This window comes from Bufo bufo, chromosome 4 (assembly GCF_905171765.1).
Source record: "Bufo bufo chromosome 4, aBufBuf1.1, whole genome shotgun sequence".
Classification (NCBI taxonomy): Eukaryota; Metazoa; Chordata; class Amphibia; order Anura; family Bufonidae; genus Bufo; species Bufo bufo.
This window is the reverse complement of record NC_053392.1, coordinates 253,883,040-253,903,551: the sequence shown is the minus strand read 5'-3', so window position 1 is coordinate 253,903,551 and position 20,512 is coordinate 253,883,040. Positions and strand designations below refer to the sequence as shown.

The following is a 20,512-nucleotide window of genomic DNA, read 5'->3' as shown; positions in this document are numbered from 1 at the left end:
GGGCATTTTTAAACATTTGGATCCCAGACTTCTTCTCACGCTTTAGGGCCCCTAAAAAGCCACCCCACAATGTGACCCCATTTGGAAAGACGACACTCGAAGGTATTCAATGAGGGCATGGCGAGTTCATCTAAAAAAAAAAATTTGGCACAAGTTAGCGGAAAATTGATTTTTTGGGGTTTTTTTCTCACAAAGTCTCCCTTTCCGCTAACTTGAGACAAAAATTTCAATCTTTCATGGACTCAATATGCACCTCAGCGAAATCCCTTGGGGTGTCTTCTTTCCAAAATGGTGTTATTTGTGGGTGTTTGTACTGCCCTGGCATTTGAGGGTCTCCGCAATCATTACATGTATGGCCAGCATTAGGAGTTTCTGCTATTCTCCTTATATTGAGCATACGGGTAATGAGATTTTTATTTTTTCTTTCAGCCTCTGGGCTGAAGAAAAAAATGAACGGCACAGATTTCTTTCATTCGCATCGATCAATGTGGATGAAAAAATCTCTGCCAAAAAAAAAAAAAAAAGGAGGGGAAAGGCTCTGCCAAGGACATTGGAGCTCCCGCCCAACATCCATACCCACTTAGCTCGTATGCCCTGGCAAACCAGATTTATCCATTCACATCAATCGATGTGGATGAATAAATCATTGCCGGGATTTATTTTATTTTTTTATATATATACAAAGTGTTTGCCAAAGCATATGAACACCGCCACCTCCTCAGCTCATATGCCTCGGCAAACGAATCTTTTACTGCAGAGGAGAAATCTCGTCTTGCAGCGCCGCATACACAGACTTGTGTGTAATCTGACAGCTGTCAGAATGCACATCAGTGCTGCAGCTAGTCGATCGGTTGGTCCACCTGGAAGGTAAAAAAAACAAAAGAAAAAACCAGGCCGCAACACAATAAATTTTATTAACTTTATAATAACTTTTGAACAGAACATATAAACTTTTTTTAAACTTTTTGAACTGAAGTTAACTTTTTTGCTTACCTTTTTTTTTTTTTTACACCTTTTATAGGACAAACCTCTCCTTCCCCATGGGACAATGTGCAAAGTGCAAATCGCCCAAAGATGTGGCAAAGTACATTATGCACTTTATCCCAGGTGAAAGGAGAGGTTTGCAGCAGCTGTGAGTAAAAGGGCCCTAATAGCCCTGTGGTGCCTGTCCTGTGAGATGCAATCCCTATGCTAAGTGTACCTGTGTGTGGTACTTCCGGAAACACTCTCCAAAGCATAGGGCAGGTGGTCAGGCAGTCAGGACAGAAATAGCGGGTGTCACGCCTTATTCCACTCCTGCTACAGACACGACATCTTTTCGGGGTGACGGTTGGGGTTGAGGTACTAGGAACGACACTGGGGAAATGTCGCTCGTGTAGACGGCCAACTACACTGGTGGATGGGGCCACGGAACCTTCTGGATACAGGAGGTTCTCGATGATCTCTTCCTGAAATTTGAGGAAGGATCGTGTTCTCCCAGCCTTACTGTAGAGAACAAAACTATTGTACATCGCCAATTGAATCAAATATACAGACACCTTCTTATACCAGCGTCTGGTGCATCGGGAACTAAATACGGAGACAACATCTGTCATTGAAGTCCACCCCTCCCATGAGAAAATTATAGTCGTGGACACAGAGGGGCTTTTCAATGACACGGGTGCTCGCTCAATTTGTCATTGTCGTGTCTGCGTGAATGGAGGAGAGCATGTAAACGTCACGCTTGTCCTCTCCATTTCACCGCGAGCAGTTCTTCATTACACAAGGCAGCCCTCTTCCCCCTTGCAAGACGGGTGGTAACGAGCCGTTGGGGGAAGCCCCACGCGACTAGGTTCGCGCGGTGCCACAGCAGCCAATCTGTTCAAGGAACAAATGCCTGAAGAGGCCACACTTGTGTAGAAATTGTCCACATAAAGATGGTACCCCTTGCCAATTAAGGGTGACACCAAGTCCAGACTGTCTTCCCACTGCTCCCCAGGTAGTCAGGGCAACCGACCGGCTCCAGGGTCTGATCTTATCCCTCATAGATCCGAAATTTGTGGGTATAGCCTGTGGCCCTTTCACAGAGCTTAAACAATTTGACCCCATACCGGGCGCGCTTGCTTGGGATGTATTGTTTGAAGCCAAGGCGCCCTGTAAAATGTATTAGGGACTCGTCTACGCAGATGTTTTGCTCTGGGGTATACAAATCTGCAAATTTCTGGTTGAAGTGGTCTATGAGGGGGCCGAATTTTGTGGAGCCGGTCAAAAGCTGGGTGGCCTCTGGGACAGGAGGTGGTGTTGTCGCTAAAGTGCAGGAAACGCAGGATGGCCTCAAATCGTGCCCTGGACATAGCAGCAGAGAACATGGGCATGTGATGAATCGGGTTCGTGGACCAATATGACCGCAATTCATGCTTTTTGGTTAGACCCATGTTGAGGAGATGGCCCAGAAAAATTTTAATTTCGGGAAACATTGGACTGGTTTCCCCCCGGAAAGGCTGGGCATAAAAGCTTCCCGGGTTGGCGGATATAAATTGAGTGGCATACCGATTTGTTTCTGCACGACTAAGTCCAAGAGCTCCGCAGTCAAGAACAGCTCAAAAAATCCCAGGGTCCGAACCGATCTGAGCTGTCTCAACCCGAACTCCAGACTGGGCGGTGAAAAGGGGGAACTAATGGTGCGGCTTGTAGTTGGTGACTGCCAATCAGGATTTGCCATGCCCCTCAGGACTCTACGGGCCTGTCTGTGCGGGGGCTGCGACGGGGGGTATCTACTGCACGTGCCACCGTACCAGCTTCAACTGCCCTCTGGTGCCGCCACTTCACCAATGTGTAACGGCAGTGTAGGTACTAGGTCCTGGGAGGGGCTGCGTGCTGGTGTATGCCTCACCACGTGATCCGACCAGCGCCAGCCCCACTCTGCTGCTCTTGAAGCGGATCCAGGCGCAACCTGTGGTCTAGCGACACGGGGCCGGGGTACGCCTGGTGCTATCCAGGGACCTCCCCACCTCCTCGTCCGAACTTTGGGTCAGACTGCCACTGCTTTCTACAGGTTCATATTCTGACCCGCTAGATTCGTCAGATGAGGGTTCCCATTCCTCATCCGACTGGGTCAGAAGCCGTAGCCTCTTCAGAAGACTACCCCCTGTTTACATTGGACTACTAAATTTAGGGGTATTCCCTGAGACTACCCAGAAAAAAAAAAAGCAAGCCTGTCTTACAAAGGGGAGGCTAGCGAAGTACCATATCAAATATCAAAACTGATTTTTTTTTATCGCCGCAGCGCTTGGAAAGTGATGTGCATGTGATCAAAAAAATATATATTTTTTGTCACTGCGGCGGGGGCGGGGTGTGGGTGAACGCACGTGTGTGCGAACCGATCAGGGGTGGGGCGACGTTTTGGGTGGAGGGCGGAGCTAAGTGACACTAATACAATTATAGATCTGACTGTGATCAGTTTTGATCACTTACAGATACTATAAAATGTACAAATGCTGATTAGCTATACGCTAATTCAGCGAATCAGTGACTGCGGTGCGGGGGGCTGGGCGCTAACCGACGCTAAACTACCTAACCAAGGGGCCTTAAACTATCCTAAAACCTAACAGTCTATACCAGTGAAAAAAAAAAGTGACAGTTTACACTGATCACTTTTTTCCTTTCACTAGGTGATTGACAGGGGCGATCAAGGGGTGATCAAGGGGTTAATTCGGGTGATGGGGGTGATCTGGGGCCAAGTGTAGTGTTGGTGGGTACTCACAGTGATCTCTGCTCCTCTGGCTGAACCAACCGACAAAAGGACCAGCAGAGGAGCAGACAAGCCATTTAACAGATCATATTTACTAATATGATGTGTTATCTGGCTTTTCATTAGTTTTTTTTGAAAATCGCCAGCCTGCCAGCTACGATCATTGGCTGGCAGGCCTGATGACGAACTTGTCCTTCTAACTTTTGCCGGCCCGCGATGCGCATGCGTGGGCCGGCTTTGAGCGAATCTCGCGTCTCGCGAGATGACGCCATATATGCGTGACTGTGCGCAGGGCCTGCTACCTCCGGACGCGATCCTGCGTTTAGGCGGTCCGGAGGCGATTAATAACATAACAGCTATCAATGTTCCTGCTAGTTATATTAGATTTCTCCGAACGCATTTTAGTCACGTGGCAGGCATACCCAAAAAGTAATATCCCGCTCTTGTAATGCGCCAAATAGAGACATCTAAAAGCTGTACAGTTAGCTTTCTGTAAAAGCAGTCAAAATAATGCTGTGACTCTTACCTGCAATCTCAAAGCAGTTGCTCAATAGGATGACGTTTTAGTTTTTCCTGTGACGGTCTGACCAATAACCAAACATGGGGCCAGACAAGAGTTCTGTAAGGCTAAATGCAGATAGAACAAGACCTAGAAAGAATGGCTGAGCATCGAGTGACTGCAGGAACATCCAGACAGTGGGTAGGATCACAGCTAGAAGGATAAAAGACAAAATACACATGAACTGTACAAAGCATACTAACTCTACATACAAGACAAAATTGATTATGTATTACTGGCTGTGTTCATAAGGTTGCATCACAAAGTAACTGGAAACCTGTATACCATTCACTGACAAGCTGATGCTTATAAGACTCTGCCTATTCTATTGAAATACCAAGACCATCATATTTATATTAGGCCCTGTTCAAATCACCCTACTACAGTGAAGGATGGTGGTGGAGCATCATGCTGTGGGGTGTTTTTGAGCGGTTGGGGCAGGGAGACTGGTTAGCGTTGATATATGTTTAATGAAAACCCGATCCAGAGTGCTCTGGACCTTAGACTGAGCCGAAGGTTCACCTTCTAACAAGACAATAACCCTAAGCACAGTCAAGACAACCCAGAAGTGGCTTAGGGACAACTCTGTGAATGTCCTTGAGTGGCTCAGCCAGAGCCCTGACTTTAATCCAATCGTATATTTCTGGAGAGACCTAGTCTGTCTACCAACGATCCCCATCCAACCTGACAGAGCTTGAGAGGATCGGCAGAGAAGAATGGCAGAAAATCCCCAAATCCAGGTGTGCAAACCTTGTGTCATCATACCCAAGAAGACTGGAGGCTGCCAAAGGTGCATCAAATAAGTACAGGGTCAGAGTAAAGGGTCAGAATACTTATCTCAATGCAAGATTTTAGATTTTCCTTTTCAGTAAATTAGCAAAGATTTTGAATATTCTGTTCTCACCTTGCCATTGGGGTGTTGAGTGCAGAATAATGAGAATTTTTTTTATTTCAACACAAGACCAGAAAATAACAAAATGTGAAAAAGTGAAAGCATCTGAAGACTTTCTAAATACACTGTATACCTCTAACAGGTGACTGCGATGCATCCTAAGTCTCCTACAGGATGCAAAGCTATTCCACATTGCTAAAGAAAAGTATACCAACCTGACAGAAGCTAAAAGAACATTTTTGGGTTCTATTGGGTGAATAAAGCAGTATAGATAAGTTTAGTGTATGTGTCAGGAGCCTTACCCAAAATGTATGGCAAAAGTTGGCTCAAAACGTGAAGTGATGTAAGTGGAAAAGTTATAGTGTCATTATTTGAAAGCACCATTCTCTCCAGGGCCCTGTACATCTAGAAACGTGGTATATACACGACACGTGCGTACCTCTCTAGCAGGTGACACGGTTCTGACTGCGAGGGGCTAATTTACTGCACTCACACAATCTTGCATTCACCTTCCACTATTTATAAAAATAAAGAAATAAAAGACATATGGGACATGTGCAAAGACATTTATGACATAAAAAGAATTATATCAGAGTCTAATACTTAACAGGTTGCGTGGTAAAAGTCCTTTGCTATCCTCGAGACAGGGAAGAAGATGCACAGCATCCAATCAGATTGGGTCTCACGAGACTTCGCGAAGCAATAACTTCGGCTCATCGGAGCCAATACATTCTAATACTGTACGGAGCTCCTGCTCCGTACAGTATTAGAACGAAGTTTTATGCGAATTATGCGAATAGACTTTGGATGTTTCATCCGAAGTCGATTCGCTCATCCCCAATTGTATTGTACTGTATTGCGCTCAGCCACATTCTACTGTGAGTGCTGCTGCCTTTTTAGCTGAACGGTAGGGGTTCTTGATGTCAGACCCCAACTGATCCAAAGGATAGGTCATCAGAATTAAAATCTCTGACTCTCTGCCACTTTTACCCGCTCACGCCAGGTCTAAAAAAGTGTAGATTAGGGTGCTGGAAGTAGGGTTCCCACCCCATATTTCATTTATTCTAATAACTTAGAAGTTTTGTTGCAAAGTAGTGATTTTTTTATTCCGCTGCGGCTGTATATAATAGTGTGACGTTTCGGCTTACCGGCCTTCTTCAGACTAAAAAAGTGGGCATGGCGTGGGTGGGGAAGGGGGCGGACCGGCAGGCCCGTCTCATTCATCATTTTCTACAGCTGTTTTAGGCGTATAAAATGGTCTAAATGTAAGAGAGCTCGGAAGCTGTCTTACATTTAGACGCGCTGGATTGCCAAGTTATGGAGAGGTCGGTACCTCTACATAACTTCGGCAGATCCACACGCCAGCGCAGGGGCTTATTAAGACCAGTGTGTAAAACGCTGGTCTTAATAAATGACCCTCTAAATATTAAATGTAAGTTCTACAGGAGGTGAAATTCTTGTTATGTGGGGTAGCATGCAAAAAGGTCTGGGGTGTTTGGGCTTCATGCGAAACCTGTGATGCACCAAACGCAATGAAATTTATTAACAAATATGTCTCAACAGAATGATGTACAACCTATGATATATTCACTCATTGCTATGTAGAGCCATGCTGTCTCTAGGCCCACTGCTGTGACAGGAGCCTCAATGTCTGGGCCCTTCATGAACGCCAATGGGATTGAGTGATTTGCAGGTGTGAGAATCTGTGGACACCCAATAAAACAGTTCAAATGGTGTTGGCATTTGATAGGCATATACTAATTGGGTCACAAATGAGCTGAAGGTGCTCCCTTGCCATTCACATAAGACTCAATATGGTGCAATATGGGATATAAGACATAACTCATGAAATCACATAACATGATATATTCATCACAACACATAATATAAAAGAAGCTCAATAAGCATGAAACTTATTAGAGACTGGTATAGAGAAGAAGGGACCCCTGCCTGCGCGGGTTTACAATCCATTTACAATATTCTAAGAAAAGAAACATGTAAAGCAGTGCATGTGCACTATTATACTCATGATGGCAATTATTTGCAATGCCAAAAATTTATTTTAAAATATTGGTACAGCCACAGGTACACCTACAGGTGTGTCTGTGCCAAAAATCTGTCCAAAAAGTGTTGAAAATTGGTGTGACTTGGCACATCTAGGGTTTGATCTCTTTTTTTCTGACCTGCTTGACAAGGGGGTGTGGTTCATCAGAAAACAGGCAGAGTTTAACAGGGACTAAGTTGCACCATTTTGCACCACAAGTCTGGCCTAAATATTTGTCTCAAAGTAAACCAACTAATAGTTGGTATAGAATCAGAGAAAAGTGTCTATACCAGCACCACATCTATCATCCAGCCCGAGCCTCCATGATAAATCTGGTGTCGGTCTAGACAGCTGGTCTAAGCTTATGTTATTCTTACAACTGGTAAATCTGGGCCACAGTGCTCTGTGTATACACACTGCCGACTGGCTGTATTTCCTTATAGAGTGCTGGCCTTTTTCTGTACCTACAGTTTACGTTTAGAACTACTGTAGTCCTTTTTAGATGGGACAATGATTGGGAACAATCTTGTTGCCTGATAATTCACCCGTGTAAATATGCTACCGATCACCCAACAAGCAGATCACCATTACTCATCGTGTCACTGGGAGTTCCAGCGGTTATACCCCTTTCCCAATTCATCCAGTTTTTTTAAGATATCAAGCATATCTTACATTTGATGTAAAACCCGCTTTAAAGCGGTTGTCTCACTTCAGTAAATGACATCTGCCGGGTGGTCGTAACCATGGAAACAAGCGGTCTATAATATGATGGAAAAATGAATGAAGCCAGTAAAGGAGGCAATATGGACAATCACAATACATTAGTAAGTGCCTTGTATTAACTTCCTCTACATGATAAATGCCTTTTTCTGAAGTGATACAACCCTTTTAAAAGGTCATATACAGCATTATCAGTGGCCCAGGAGTTGTTCTATGGGATATCACCAAATCATGACTTTTTGGTGATAATTATAGAATGCAGTTAACAAACAGACTACAGAAATAGAATACAAACCATATTCAATGCCACTCAGCAGAAAGATGAATCCTATTGCAACATTTGTCAGTTTCCGCTTCCTCTGCAGCAAAACTGGAGAAAAAAAATACATGCCATTATAACACAGGCAATGGCCACATAGTGGAAGAAACAGAAAATATGTGCTAACCACATATAAAATTCACAGGTTGACACAAACTACAAATATTTTAAAAATAAGCTTTCCTAAACCTATCTGATGCCCACAGATGTAAGATGTTCCAGTTTTCATATATTTTTCTTAGAAACCCAGAGAAACATTGACTGGCTTACTATACGCCTCATGCATACTTGCCTCTTTCCATAAGAAGAACTAATATCCCAACCAATGCCTCTCAGACAGCAAAGCAAAGCAAGAGCTGAGTTCCTGGTACAAGACACTTTTCTTTTGGAAAAGATAGTAGATTGCAGGTCTTTTCCAGAGAAGCATTTTAGGGGGAAACGAGCACAGCAAAAAAAAATTAAAAATAAAAATTATTATGAAAAAGCATTGATTGAACAGTTTGAGGCTACCACCAAAAGCTGTAGATGCTAGAGATAAGCAAATCAATTCTATCAATTGGAATCCATCCTGAAATTTAAAAATAAATAAATAATTGTATTCTAAAAAAGAAAGCCAAATTTGCAAAGCTATGGGTTTTGGGGGAAAAAAAGAAAGGCAATTATTTCTGATGCCAGCTGATGGCCGACATGCTAATTTGCATTTTTTTTTCAAGGAAATCAAGAAGAGCATTGCCTAGCCTACAATAGTCATCACATATATTAACTGGTCTCAATAATAGAAATAGTACCCACCCAGAGGTGCACCCAAGGCCTCTCAACTAGAAAAGCTGATTCTATCAGCTTTGCTCCAACAAAGGGCTTCTGTGCTGAAATAGATATTTTTGTGTATTTTTACAGCACAAGTATGTTTAAAAGGCTGGACAATAACTGGAAGGATATGCTGTAATGGTGAAACACTCAGCTTTGTTTAAATCTTTCTGGAAAGAAGGCTGAATTACATGTGTTTTTATGTCTTTTCACATGAGGATGTCTCTTTATTTGTCTGAAATTATTTACAAAATGTTTAGGCTTGTTAGAATTAATGAGTAAATCCATTTTACCATTTTGGGATTCATTTCAGATGAACCAGAGAAAGACCCCCTAAGTAATATTCAACTAAAAGTAAGATAAGAGAACTAGAACATCCCAACCAGGATTACACTTCTCTCAATGAGAATACAAGCTACCCCTCTTTCCTGAGAGAACCTTGCTTTGCTTGGTTCACTGGCCTTAGGGGGTAATCTTCAGGGTGCATTAGGGAGACCAAACAATATGCATGGTGAGTATTGTATGCCAGGTGACACTAATCTTGGCTTCTAGGAATAAAATATGCAAATGTACATATCTTAATTCGGCAGACATAAGATAACATTAGCATTCATTGCTTTTTTGCAATAAAGGCCAATATGAATATCTTTCCCAGAAACCCAGAGGTATGCCAATTAGCTTGCCTGAAAAAATAAAAATAGGTGATATCCTGTCTAATGCCAGTAGAATTAAGTTATGCGAATTTGCATCTATTCTTCTCAGAAAAAACTGTGTTGTCTGGTATAAAATAATCATGAATAGTTTTTGGTCTCCCTAATGATAAAGAGCACAACAAAGAGTACTCCTTAAAGGATAACTGTCGTATTATTATTTTTTTGTAGTATTGGATTGTGGTGATTAATATCACCTTGGTGGCCCTATTCCAACTTTTCACTCTGTATTCAATTACCCCTTAATTCCACATTTTTGTTCCCTGTACTGCCTACTTTTACCTGTGCTTAAAATAGGGTTGCTATGCATGGTCCATCTATCTGTTGATAGACGGAGCATGCAGCGTGCAGGGTCATATTAAAGGGAACCTGTCACCAAAAAAACGCTTACTAAGCTGTTAATAGTACCTTATAGTGCTGCATAGTAGTTTCCTAATGCACTTTTTCATCGTTTAGCCGCATCTAGCCTCCTTAAGAAATCGATGTTTAATTCAGCCGCTGCCCCCTGCTTCAAGTCAGGTTTGAAGTCAAGGGGGCAGCAGCCTAGGCATCTCCAATGCTGCTCTCCCCGCCTCCCGCATTGACAAGCCGGATCTCAGTGCCGGGACCGCGCTCCCAGCCCGCATGCGCAGTAAAGGGCTGCTGTAGCGCGATCCCGGCTCCGGCTCGTACACTCAGCCGGCTTCAGTTATGCTACTGCGCATGCGCCCGCCAGCCTTACATACTAGCGCAGTTACAGAAGATGCCGGGCGCATGCGCAGTAGCAAAACTGAAGCCAGCTGAGTGTACGAGCCGGAGCCGGGATCGCGCTACAGCAGCCCTTTACTGCGCATGCGGGCTAGGAGCGCGGTCCCGGCACTGAGATCCGGCTTGTCAATAAAAGCGGCGGGAGGCGGGGAGAGCAGCATTGGAGACGCCTAGGCCGCTGCCCCCTTGACTTCAAACCTGACTTGAAGCAGGGGGCAGCGGCTGAATAAAACATCGATTTCTCAAGGAGGCTAGATGCAGCTAAACGATGAAAAAGTGCATTAGGAAACTACTATGCAGCACTATAAGGTACTATTAACAGCTTAGTAAGCGATTTTTTGGTGACAGGTTCCCTTTAATGACAGCCAGGGACTGTAAGTAAATGATTAAAGCCAGGTCCTCCCCAGCAGCTGATAACGGTGCCTGGGCTGTGTGCACTTTTCCCTGTCCCTGCGCTTGGCAGACGCTCCCTCACTCAGCAGAGCTGGAGAATGCAGAGTTGGAGCAGCGCATAACAGTGAAGGGAGATCTGCCATCTGCTCAGTGTATAAATGAAAGCAACATGTGGTAAGAGGACCTCTTTGTGCTGCAGGAGATTAACTCTTTAGGGGGAGGGCTCTGGTTACTGACACTTTTGGGGGGCTATTGTTACTGGCTAGTGAGGGCAAGCGGGATTAGCCTCAGGGTGAGGGCAGTGGCGGCCATCTTAACTGAATAGTGAAATTGCAGTTTTATGCAGACTGGTTGCTAAGGGCTGAATCTTATTAAATATGGGGTAAGTCAGTCTAATAGTAACTGATTCTGGAATATCATGTTATTAGTAACTATATATATATGAAAAGGCAGGCAGAGCTAGCTTGCATGTATCATTGAGACAAGTGTAATCCTTGGTAGGATACTCTAGTTGTTTTGGATGGAAAATTACATTGCATGCCTTGCTTTCAGTTGAATATTGGGTGAGTACGGTCTTTCTTCAGACTATTTATTTGGCAAGGATTTTTTGAAAAATTAGATCCTAAATAATATGGGAATGGAGGTTTGTATACCAATTTTTATGGCCAACTGGAGCATATTTGATTTAGCCCAGAACTGATTCGTGTGTGAATTAAACTTTAAGAAGTTTGATGAATCTTACCTCAAACAAATCTGAAGTTTGCTCATCTCTAGTTAAGATCCAAATTTTTCAGAAAACTCAGGATAAATTCAAAATTGATAGACTTGATTTGCTCATCTCTAGTATGTTTATTTATACATATGTCCTTGTGTCTCATAGATTTACCCAATTTTTATTTTCACTAAAGCCTGTATTAGACTGGCAGACTGTAAGCCAGTTCATAGTTAACAAGTGGTAACGAGCACAGGAACGCTCTTTAGCGATGATCTGGCAATGTAATACTGCCGCCAGCAGATCATGTTGTCTAATCACAATCTGCTGTCTCCTCTGCTATTGTGCAGGCAATTGCTTGGAAAGAGCGCTTCCCTCCTGAAAATAATTAGTGGTAGCCTCAAACTGTTTAATCAATGCTTTTTGATAATCAGATCTTTATCTATTGCTGTGCTTGCATTTCCACATAATGTTTCTGTGGCAAGGAGACATGCAAGCTAGCTTCCTTTCCAAAAGCAAATTATAACGGTCTCATACCAGGATTCCAGCTCTTTCTGGGTAAATACCTTTAACAGAGCTAGGCAAAGAAACTTTGTTTTGCTGCCTGAGAGGCCTTGGTTGGGGTACTAATTCTAATTGAGGGTGCAAGTTATGAATGAAGCGTATTGTTAGGCTACTTTCACACTCGCTTTTGGTGTGGATCCGTCATGGATCTGCACAAACGCATCCGTTCAGATTATACAACCGCATGCATCCGTTTAGAATGGATCAGATTGTATTATCTTTAACATAGCCAAGACGGATCCGTCTTGAACACCATTGAAAGTCAATGGTGGACGGATCAGTTTTCTATTGTGCCATATTGTATCAGTGAAAATGGATCCGTCCCCATTGACTTGTATTGTGTGCCAGGACGGTTCAGTTTGGCTCAGTTTCGTCAGACGGACACCAAAACACTGCTAGCCGCGTTTTGGTGTCTGCCTCCAAAGCGGAATGGAGGCGGAACGGAGCCAAACTGATGCATTCTGAGCGGATCCTTATCCGTTCAGAATGTATTAAGGGCAAAACTGATCCATTTTGGACCGCTTGTGAGATTCCTGAATGGCGTTGGTTTCCGTTTGTGAGATCCAATGTGAAAGTAGCCTAAGCCAGTCAACGCTCCTCTAGGTTTCGGGGAAAAATATATAAAAATTAGCACATCTTACATCTGCTAGCATTAGACAGGCTTAGAAAAGCTTATTTGAATAGCTTCCTAGAAACCCAGAAGGGCATTGCCTGGCCTACAATACTCCACACAAGTACTACACAAACTAGGCGCTCTCCTTAATGAGAAAGAGTATACCCCAGACAATGCATATATATGCCAGGAAACCCAGATTAGTATCCTAGGTTCTCTCTCTGGGCCACTTCACATACATCCTAGATGCTCCATCTCTCTCTCTAAACAAATCACAAAAATTGGGCTTTGTTAAAATCCAAACTTCTTGGAAAAGTTTAGGACGAATTCCAAACCGGTATAAATCGATTTACTCATGTACAGTATGTATTTATGCATGTATCACACATTATATATATAGTGGATATAAAAAGTCTACACACCCCTGTTAAAATGTCAGGTTTCTGTGATGTAAAAAAAAAAAAAGAGACAAAGATAAATCATTTCATAAACTAATACTTTGTTGAAGCACCTTTTGATTTTATTACAGCAGTCAGTCGTTTTGGGTATACACTCACCTAAAGAATTATTAGGAACACCATACTAATACGGTGTTGGACCCCCTTTTGCCTTCAGAACTGCCTTAATTCTACGTGGCATTGATTCAACAAGGTGCTGATAGCATTCTTTAGAAATGTTGGCCCATATTGATAGGATAGCATCTTGCAGTTGATGGAGATTTGAGGGATGCACAACCAGGGCACGAAGCTCCCGTTCCACCACATCCCAAAGATGCTCTATTGGGTTGAAATCTGGTGACTGTGGGGGCCATTTTAGTACAGTGAACTCATTGTCATGTTCAAGAAACCAATTTGAAATGATTCGAGCTTTGTGACATGGTGCATTATCCTGCTGGAAGTAGCCATCAGAGGATGGGTACATGGTGGTCATGAAGGGATGGACATGGTCAGAAACAATGCTCAGGTAGCCCGTGGCATTTAAACGATGCCAATTGCCACTAAGGGGCCTAAAGTGTGCCCAGAAAACATCCCCCACACCATTACACCACCACCACCAGCCTGCACAGTGGTAACAAGGCATAATGGATACATGTTCTCATTCTGTTTACGCCAAATTCAGACTCTACAATTTAAATGTCTCAACAGAAATCGAGACTCATCAGACCAGGCAACATTTTTCCAGTCTTCAACAGTCCAATTTTGGTGAGCTCGTGCAAATTGTAGCCTCTTTTTCCTATTTGTAGTGGAGATGAGTGGTACCCGGTGGGGTCTGCTGTTGTAGCCCATCCGTCTCAAGGTTGTGCGTGTTGTGGCTTCACAAATGCTTTGCTGCATACCTCGGTTGTAACGAGTGGTTATTTCAGTCAACGTTGCTCTATCAGCTTGAATCAGTCGGCCCATTCTCCTCTGACCTCTAGCATCCACAAGGCATTTTCGCCCACAGGACTGCCGCATACTGGATGTTTTTCCCTTTTCACACCATTCTTTGTAAACCCTAGAAATGGTTGTGCGTGAAAATCCCAGTAACTGAGCAGATTGTGAAATACTCAGACCGGCCCGTCTGGCACCAACAACCATTCCACGCTCAAAATTCTGACATTCAATTTGGAGTTCAGGAGATTGTCTTGACCAGTACCACACCCCTAAATGCATTGAAGCAACTGCCATGTGATTGGTTGACTAGATAATTGCATTAATGAGAAATAGAACAGATGTTCCTAATAATTCTTTAGGTGAGTGTAAGTCTATCAGCATGGCAAATTTGACTTGGCAAGATTTGCCCACTCTTCTTTGCAAAAACAATACAAATCTGTCAGATTGCGAGGGCATCTCCTGCGCACAGCCCTCTTCAGATCACCCCACAGATTTTCAATCGGATTCAGGTCTGGGCTCTGGCTGGGCCATTCCAAAACGTTAATCTTCTGGTGAAGCCATTCCTTTGTTGATTTGGATGTATGCTTTGGGTCGTTGTCATTCTGAAAGATGAAGTTCCTCTTCATGTTCAGCTTTCTAGCAGAAGCCTGAAGGTTTTGTGCCAATATTGACTGGTATTTGGAACTGTTCATAATTCCCTCTGATGCTTTGGAAGCTCTCTGTGGACCATGACTTTTGCTGTGGGATGCGACTAAGAAAATTTCAGGAAAGACCAACTTGAGCAGCTGAACTTTATTTGGGTTAATCAGAGGCACTTTAAATGGTGGCAGGTGTATGCTGACTCCTATTTAACATGATTTTGATTGTGATTGCTTAATTCTGAACACAACTACATCCCCAGTTAAAAGAAGTGTGCACACTTATGCAACCACATTATTTTAGGTTTTTTTTGTTTTCTTCCCTCCACCTAAAATATTTCAGTTTATGTTTCAATTGAATGGTACAGTTTATAGGTCACATTAAAGGTGGAAAAAGTTCTGAAATTATTTATCTTTGTCTCATTTTTTTACATCACAGAAACCTAACATTTTAACAGGGGTGTGTAGACTTTTTATATCCACTGTATAGATATATATTCTGCAGTTATAAGAATTTGTAGGATATGAAAAAGGGGGTGGGTCCAAGAGTGATGCCTTGACAGGCCTATTAGCATACACAGGCAATTCACAAAAGCACATACATATTTTAAAGAGGACCTTTTATGGTTTTTATTTAATTGAGATAAATACCTTTACTTGCGGGGTACCCCCCGCTGATGCTGTCACCCTGCCTAATTTTTTTAAATACCGCTGGTACGCCCCGCTGTGCCCCCCTCTTATTCTTCCGGCTCAGTATGCTAATACTGAGCATCGGGACAGGGAGGAGGAGACGCCAGGGTTTCTCAACGGGCGACTCCTTCTCCCTGGCTGTAGCGCTGTATAATCGCAGCGGAGAGCGTCACAGCCAGGGAGAAAAAAAAACTCCCCTTCTCCCTGGCTGTGACGGTCTCCACTTGCGCGTGATAAAAATCTTAAGGTTTACAAACAACATCTCTTAGCAACCATCAGTAAAAAACACATTGCATCCACACTTGCTTGCGGATGTGATTTTCACGCAGCCCCATTCACTTCTATGGGGCCAGGGCTGCGTGAAAAACACAGACTATAGAACATGCTGCGATTTTCACGCAACGCACAAGTGATGCGTGAAAAACAACGTTCATGTACACAGACCCTTTGAAATGAATGGGTCCGGATTCAGTGCGGGCGCAATGCGTTCGCATCACGCATTGCACCCGAGCGGAAAACTCACTTGTGTGAAAGGTGCCTTACACTACAGAGTATCTACTTATTACTCAATTTCAATTACACCATTACCTTATTGACAGTGTTTACCCATAGATTAATATCACCTAATCGCTGTCACGGTCCCTCCTGTGAGAGGTGATTAGATCGGATAGACTTGCTGCACGTGAGGCTATCTGACAGGTCTCTCTGTTTTCCTCTATGTATGTTGTTTGGCAGGATCTCATCTCACCTCTCCTCAGGTGCCGCTCATTATCAGTGATGAGGCTCTATTTAGATCCGCCTCACACTGCTGACCATGCGGTTGATAGTTTCTGCTTGGAGTTGCTAGTGCTGGTTTGTCTTGGATCTCCTGCTTCTCCATACATCTCTAAGCTAAGTACTTGTTGCCTTTGCTGTTTCTTATTATCTGGAGTGTGTTGTTTCTAGGCCTCAGGGAGACGCAGGTTCCTGCATTCTGGAAGGAACCAGCTGTCTCATCCCCTGCTACCTATCCTAGGGCTCATCGGTTTTAGCAGGGCTTTAGGTGTCCGGTGTATGAGTATTTCCACCATCAGGATCTGCTCATACTGGCAGGAGTTAGGCTGGTTTCACACGGGCGTTGCGGGAAAAGGTGCGGTGTGCGTTGCGAAAACATGCACGATTTTTCCGCGCGAGTGCAAAACATTGTAATGCGTTTTGCGCGCGTGTGAGAAAAAAAAAATCGGCATGTTTGGTAGTTCCGGTTTGGGTTAGGTATTCTGTAGATTGTATTATTTTCCCTTATAACATGGTTATAAGGGAAAATAATAGCATTCTGAATACAGAATGCATAGTACAATAGCGCTGGAGGGGTTAAAAGAAAAAATAAATAATTTAACTCACCTTAATGCACTTGATCGCGCAGCCCGGCTTCTCTTCTGTCTTCTTCTTTGCTGTGTGCAGGAAAAGGACCTGTGGTGACGTCACTCCGGTCATCACATGGTCAGTCACATGATCTTTTACCATGGTGATGGATCATGTGATGACCGGAATGACGTCATCACAGGTCCTTTTCCTGCACACAACAAAGAAGAAGACAGAAGAGATGCCGGGCTGCGCGAGCAAGTGAATTAAGGTGAGTTAAATTATTTTTTTCTAACCCCTCCAGCCCTATTGTACTATGCATTCTGTATTCAGAATGCTATTATTTTCCCTATAACCATGTTATAAGGGGAAATAATAATGATCGGGTCCCCATCCCGATAGTCACCTAGCAACCGTGCGTGAAAATCTCACTGCATCCGCACTTGCTTGCGGATGCTTGCGATTTTCACGCAGCCCCATTCACTTCTATGGGGACTGCGTTGCGTGGAAAAAGCACAATATAGAGCATGCTGCGATTTTCACGCAACGCACAAGTGATGCGTGAAAATCACCGCTCGTGTGCACAGCCCTATAGAAATGAATGGGTCAGGATTCAGTGCGAGTGCAATGCGTTCACATCACGCATTGCACCCGCGCAGAATACTCGCCCGTGTGAAAGGGGCCTTAGGGAAAGGCCTAGGGATTACTAGGAGGTCACCATCCCTCTTCTTTAGCTTTTGAGGCTTGTCTATTCGTTGTGGTGTGTATTTGGTGTTTTCCCTTCCCCTTAACCTGTGACAATCACATCCAGAATTCATTGTCCTTGATAAGTCGCAGATCTGCTGCCTTCTCTACTGTGATCTAATTTAGGGCAATGGGTAACTATGTTATCAAATACAAATCAGCCAATGTGTTAATCTAGCAAAAATGAAGAGTTTTTCCTGGAATGCTTGCGCTAATGACTCACGTCTCACAAATCATATTTAGGATAAGACTACATCTAGGCTTTTTGTAGAACTACTTACTGATTTCAACTATCGAGAGACAGCTGCAGTGCACAATTGCTTTGGACTACAGCTGTGGGTCAATAGTTAAAGGGGTTCACTAGAATGGAGCTTAGCCTCACCCAGGCCAGTTGATACTAGTCGTGACGTCACTGGGCCAGCGGTAAACAGCGAGAAGGCCGCAGCGCTGCTGGAGCCCCGCTGCCTTCTCAAACAGCTGATCGGCGGGGGTCCCGGGTGTCGGACCCCCGCCGGTCAGATGCTGATGATCTATCCAGAGGATAGATCATCAGTTAAAACAAACTGCAGAACCCCTTTAAACTCAATACATAGGCGGTCACTTATAAAGGGACTTGCAAACTATTTAGTCATAAAAATAGTCACAAGTCCCTTTTTTCAATCGCAATGTATAGTCATACGGATGGTTTAACGCTGTGTTCGTCACCTGGGTGGGGTGAGAGCGGGCACATACTGGGGCCGGGACACCAGCCCTGGCAAATTTACTAACACTTACCCCTGCAAACCAGGGATTGTAGTACTTTTTCTCTATAGGCGCACAGACTGCCTTAAATCCACCAAATTTAAGACAAGGCACACGACTCATAAACCAGGGTGGATTTGATTTAAATCAAAATGATTTAAATCACGATTTAAATCACTAGTCAGTAAGGCTTGATTTAAATCATAGTTTTCTACATAAAGACTAATTCTTGCTGGTATAACTTATAATATGCAAGTAGATGAAGATTTAAACAACTTTTCATATTAGTTTGATTAGGTCGATTCTGTATTCATAGGTTTGTACAAGTTAGGATTAAGGTATTTTTCTCAACTCTGTTCATGTTATAACATTTTTGCTGTGAAGAAGAGGCATGTGATCTCTGCTGAGTCAAATTCAGTTTTGAGAACTGCAAAAGTAAACCAAGCATCTGTGATAATATCTTGTAGGCAGAGAAACTGACCAATAATCTTACAAAAACCTCTGGAAGAGCATGACATTGTGAATGGATTAATGGAATTTATTTACCAAAAAAATTACACATATAGAAACATAGAATGTGTCGGCAGATAACCATTCAGCCCATCTAGTCTGCCCAATATACTGAATACTATGGCCCTATCTTATATGAAGGATGGCCTTATGCCTATCCCATGCATGCTTAAACTCCTTCACTGTATTTGCAGCTACCACTTCTGCAGGAAGGCTATTCCATGCATCCACTACTCTCTCAGTAAAGTAATACTTCCTGATATTAGTTTTAAATTAGAGGGGCAAAGGTTTAAAAGTATGTCCTCTTGTAGCAGTTTTTCTTCTTTTAAATATTCTCTCCTCTTTTACCTTGTTGATTCCCTTTATGTATTTAAAAGTTTCTATCATATCCCCTCTGTCTCGTCTTTCTTCCAAGCTATACATGTTAAGGTCCATTAATCTTTCCTGGTAAGTTTTGTCCTGCAATCCATGTACTAGTTTAGTAACTCTTCTCTGAACTCTCTCCAAAGTATCAATATCCTTCTGGAGATATGGTCTTCAGTACTGCGCACAATACTCCAAATTAGGTCTCACTAGTGCTCTGTAGAGCGGCATGAGCACCTCCCTCTTTCTACTGGTAATGCCTCTCCCTATACACCCAAGCATTCTGCTAGCATTTCCTGCTGCTCTATGACATGGTTTGCCTACCTTTAAGTCTTCTGAAATAATGACCCCTAAATCCCTTTCCTCAGATACTGAGGTTAGGACTGTATCACTGATTTTATATTCTGCTCTTGGGTTTTTACGCCCCAGGTGCATTATCTTGCACTTATCAACATTAAATTTTAGTTGCCAGATTTTTGACCATTCCTCTAGTTTTCCTAAATCCTTTTCCATTTGGTGTATCCCTCCAGGAACATCAACTCTGTTACAAATCTTTGTGTCATCAGCAAAAAGACACACCTTACCATCGAGGCCTTCTGCAATTTTGCTGATAAAGATATTAAACAATATGGGTCTCAGAACAGATCCCTGAGGTACCCCACTGGTAACATGACCTTGTTTTGAATGTTCTCCATTGACTACAACCCTCTGTTGTCTGTCCCTCAGCCACTGCCTAATCTATTCAACAATATGGGAGTCTACGTACAGCCTTATTCTACATAATTAAAAAACTAATCTTTATTTCATGATGGAATAACCTTTGGATGGTAATATATTTTCCTCAAAAAGCATTTTATATAAAATAAAATCCGATTTAAATCAAAAAAATCAGATTTGAATTTTTTTTAAGCGCTTCACGTCCGCCCATAGACTATAAACGTCCTATGGGTGGACGTCTATTTCTGACAGCACGTTTTAAAACGTCCTGTCAGAAATAGCAGCTGCACGCTAATCGTGCAGCTGCTGATCGGGTTGCCCGCTGTCAGTGACAGCAGGGCAACCCTAAGACAAGGCAGGGACAGTGCCCAGGTGTCCCTGCCTTCACGATCGCTGCAGACACAGCGAAGGAAGCGCTGTGCGGTTCCTGTTCCGGCCCGGCGGTCATGTGACCGCCGTGACCGGAGTGTGCAGGAGCTGTGTGAGGTCTCTCAGAGACCTCGATCAGCCCTGCTCTGAGGCTGTACAGCGCTGGATTGCTGCTGTACAGCCTCTATAGGGGTGCATTTGTCCTGTAACTGGGGC

At 43.4% G+C, this 20,512-nt stretch overlaps 1 protein-coding gene across 1 annotated transcript in view; it reads right to left on the bottom strand.

Moving 5' to 3' along the window:
• Window positions 1–20,512, bottom strand: part of LOC120998058 (major facilitator superfamily domain-containing protein 8-like) — a 119,201-nt gene that overhangs the window by 71,512 nt on the left and 27,177 nt on the right. Inside the window, 2 exon segments of the mRNA XM_040428528.1 lie at window positions 4,251–4,442; window positions 8,241–8,315. Of these exon segments, the coding sequence (XP_040284462.1) occupies window positions 4,251–4,442; window positions 8,241–8,315 (267 nt within the window).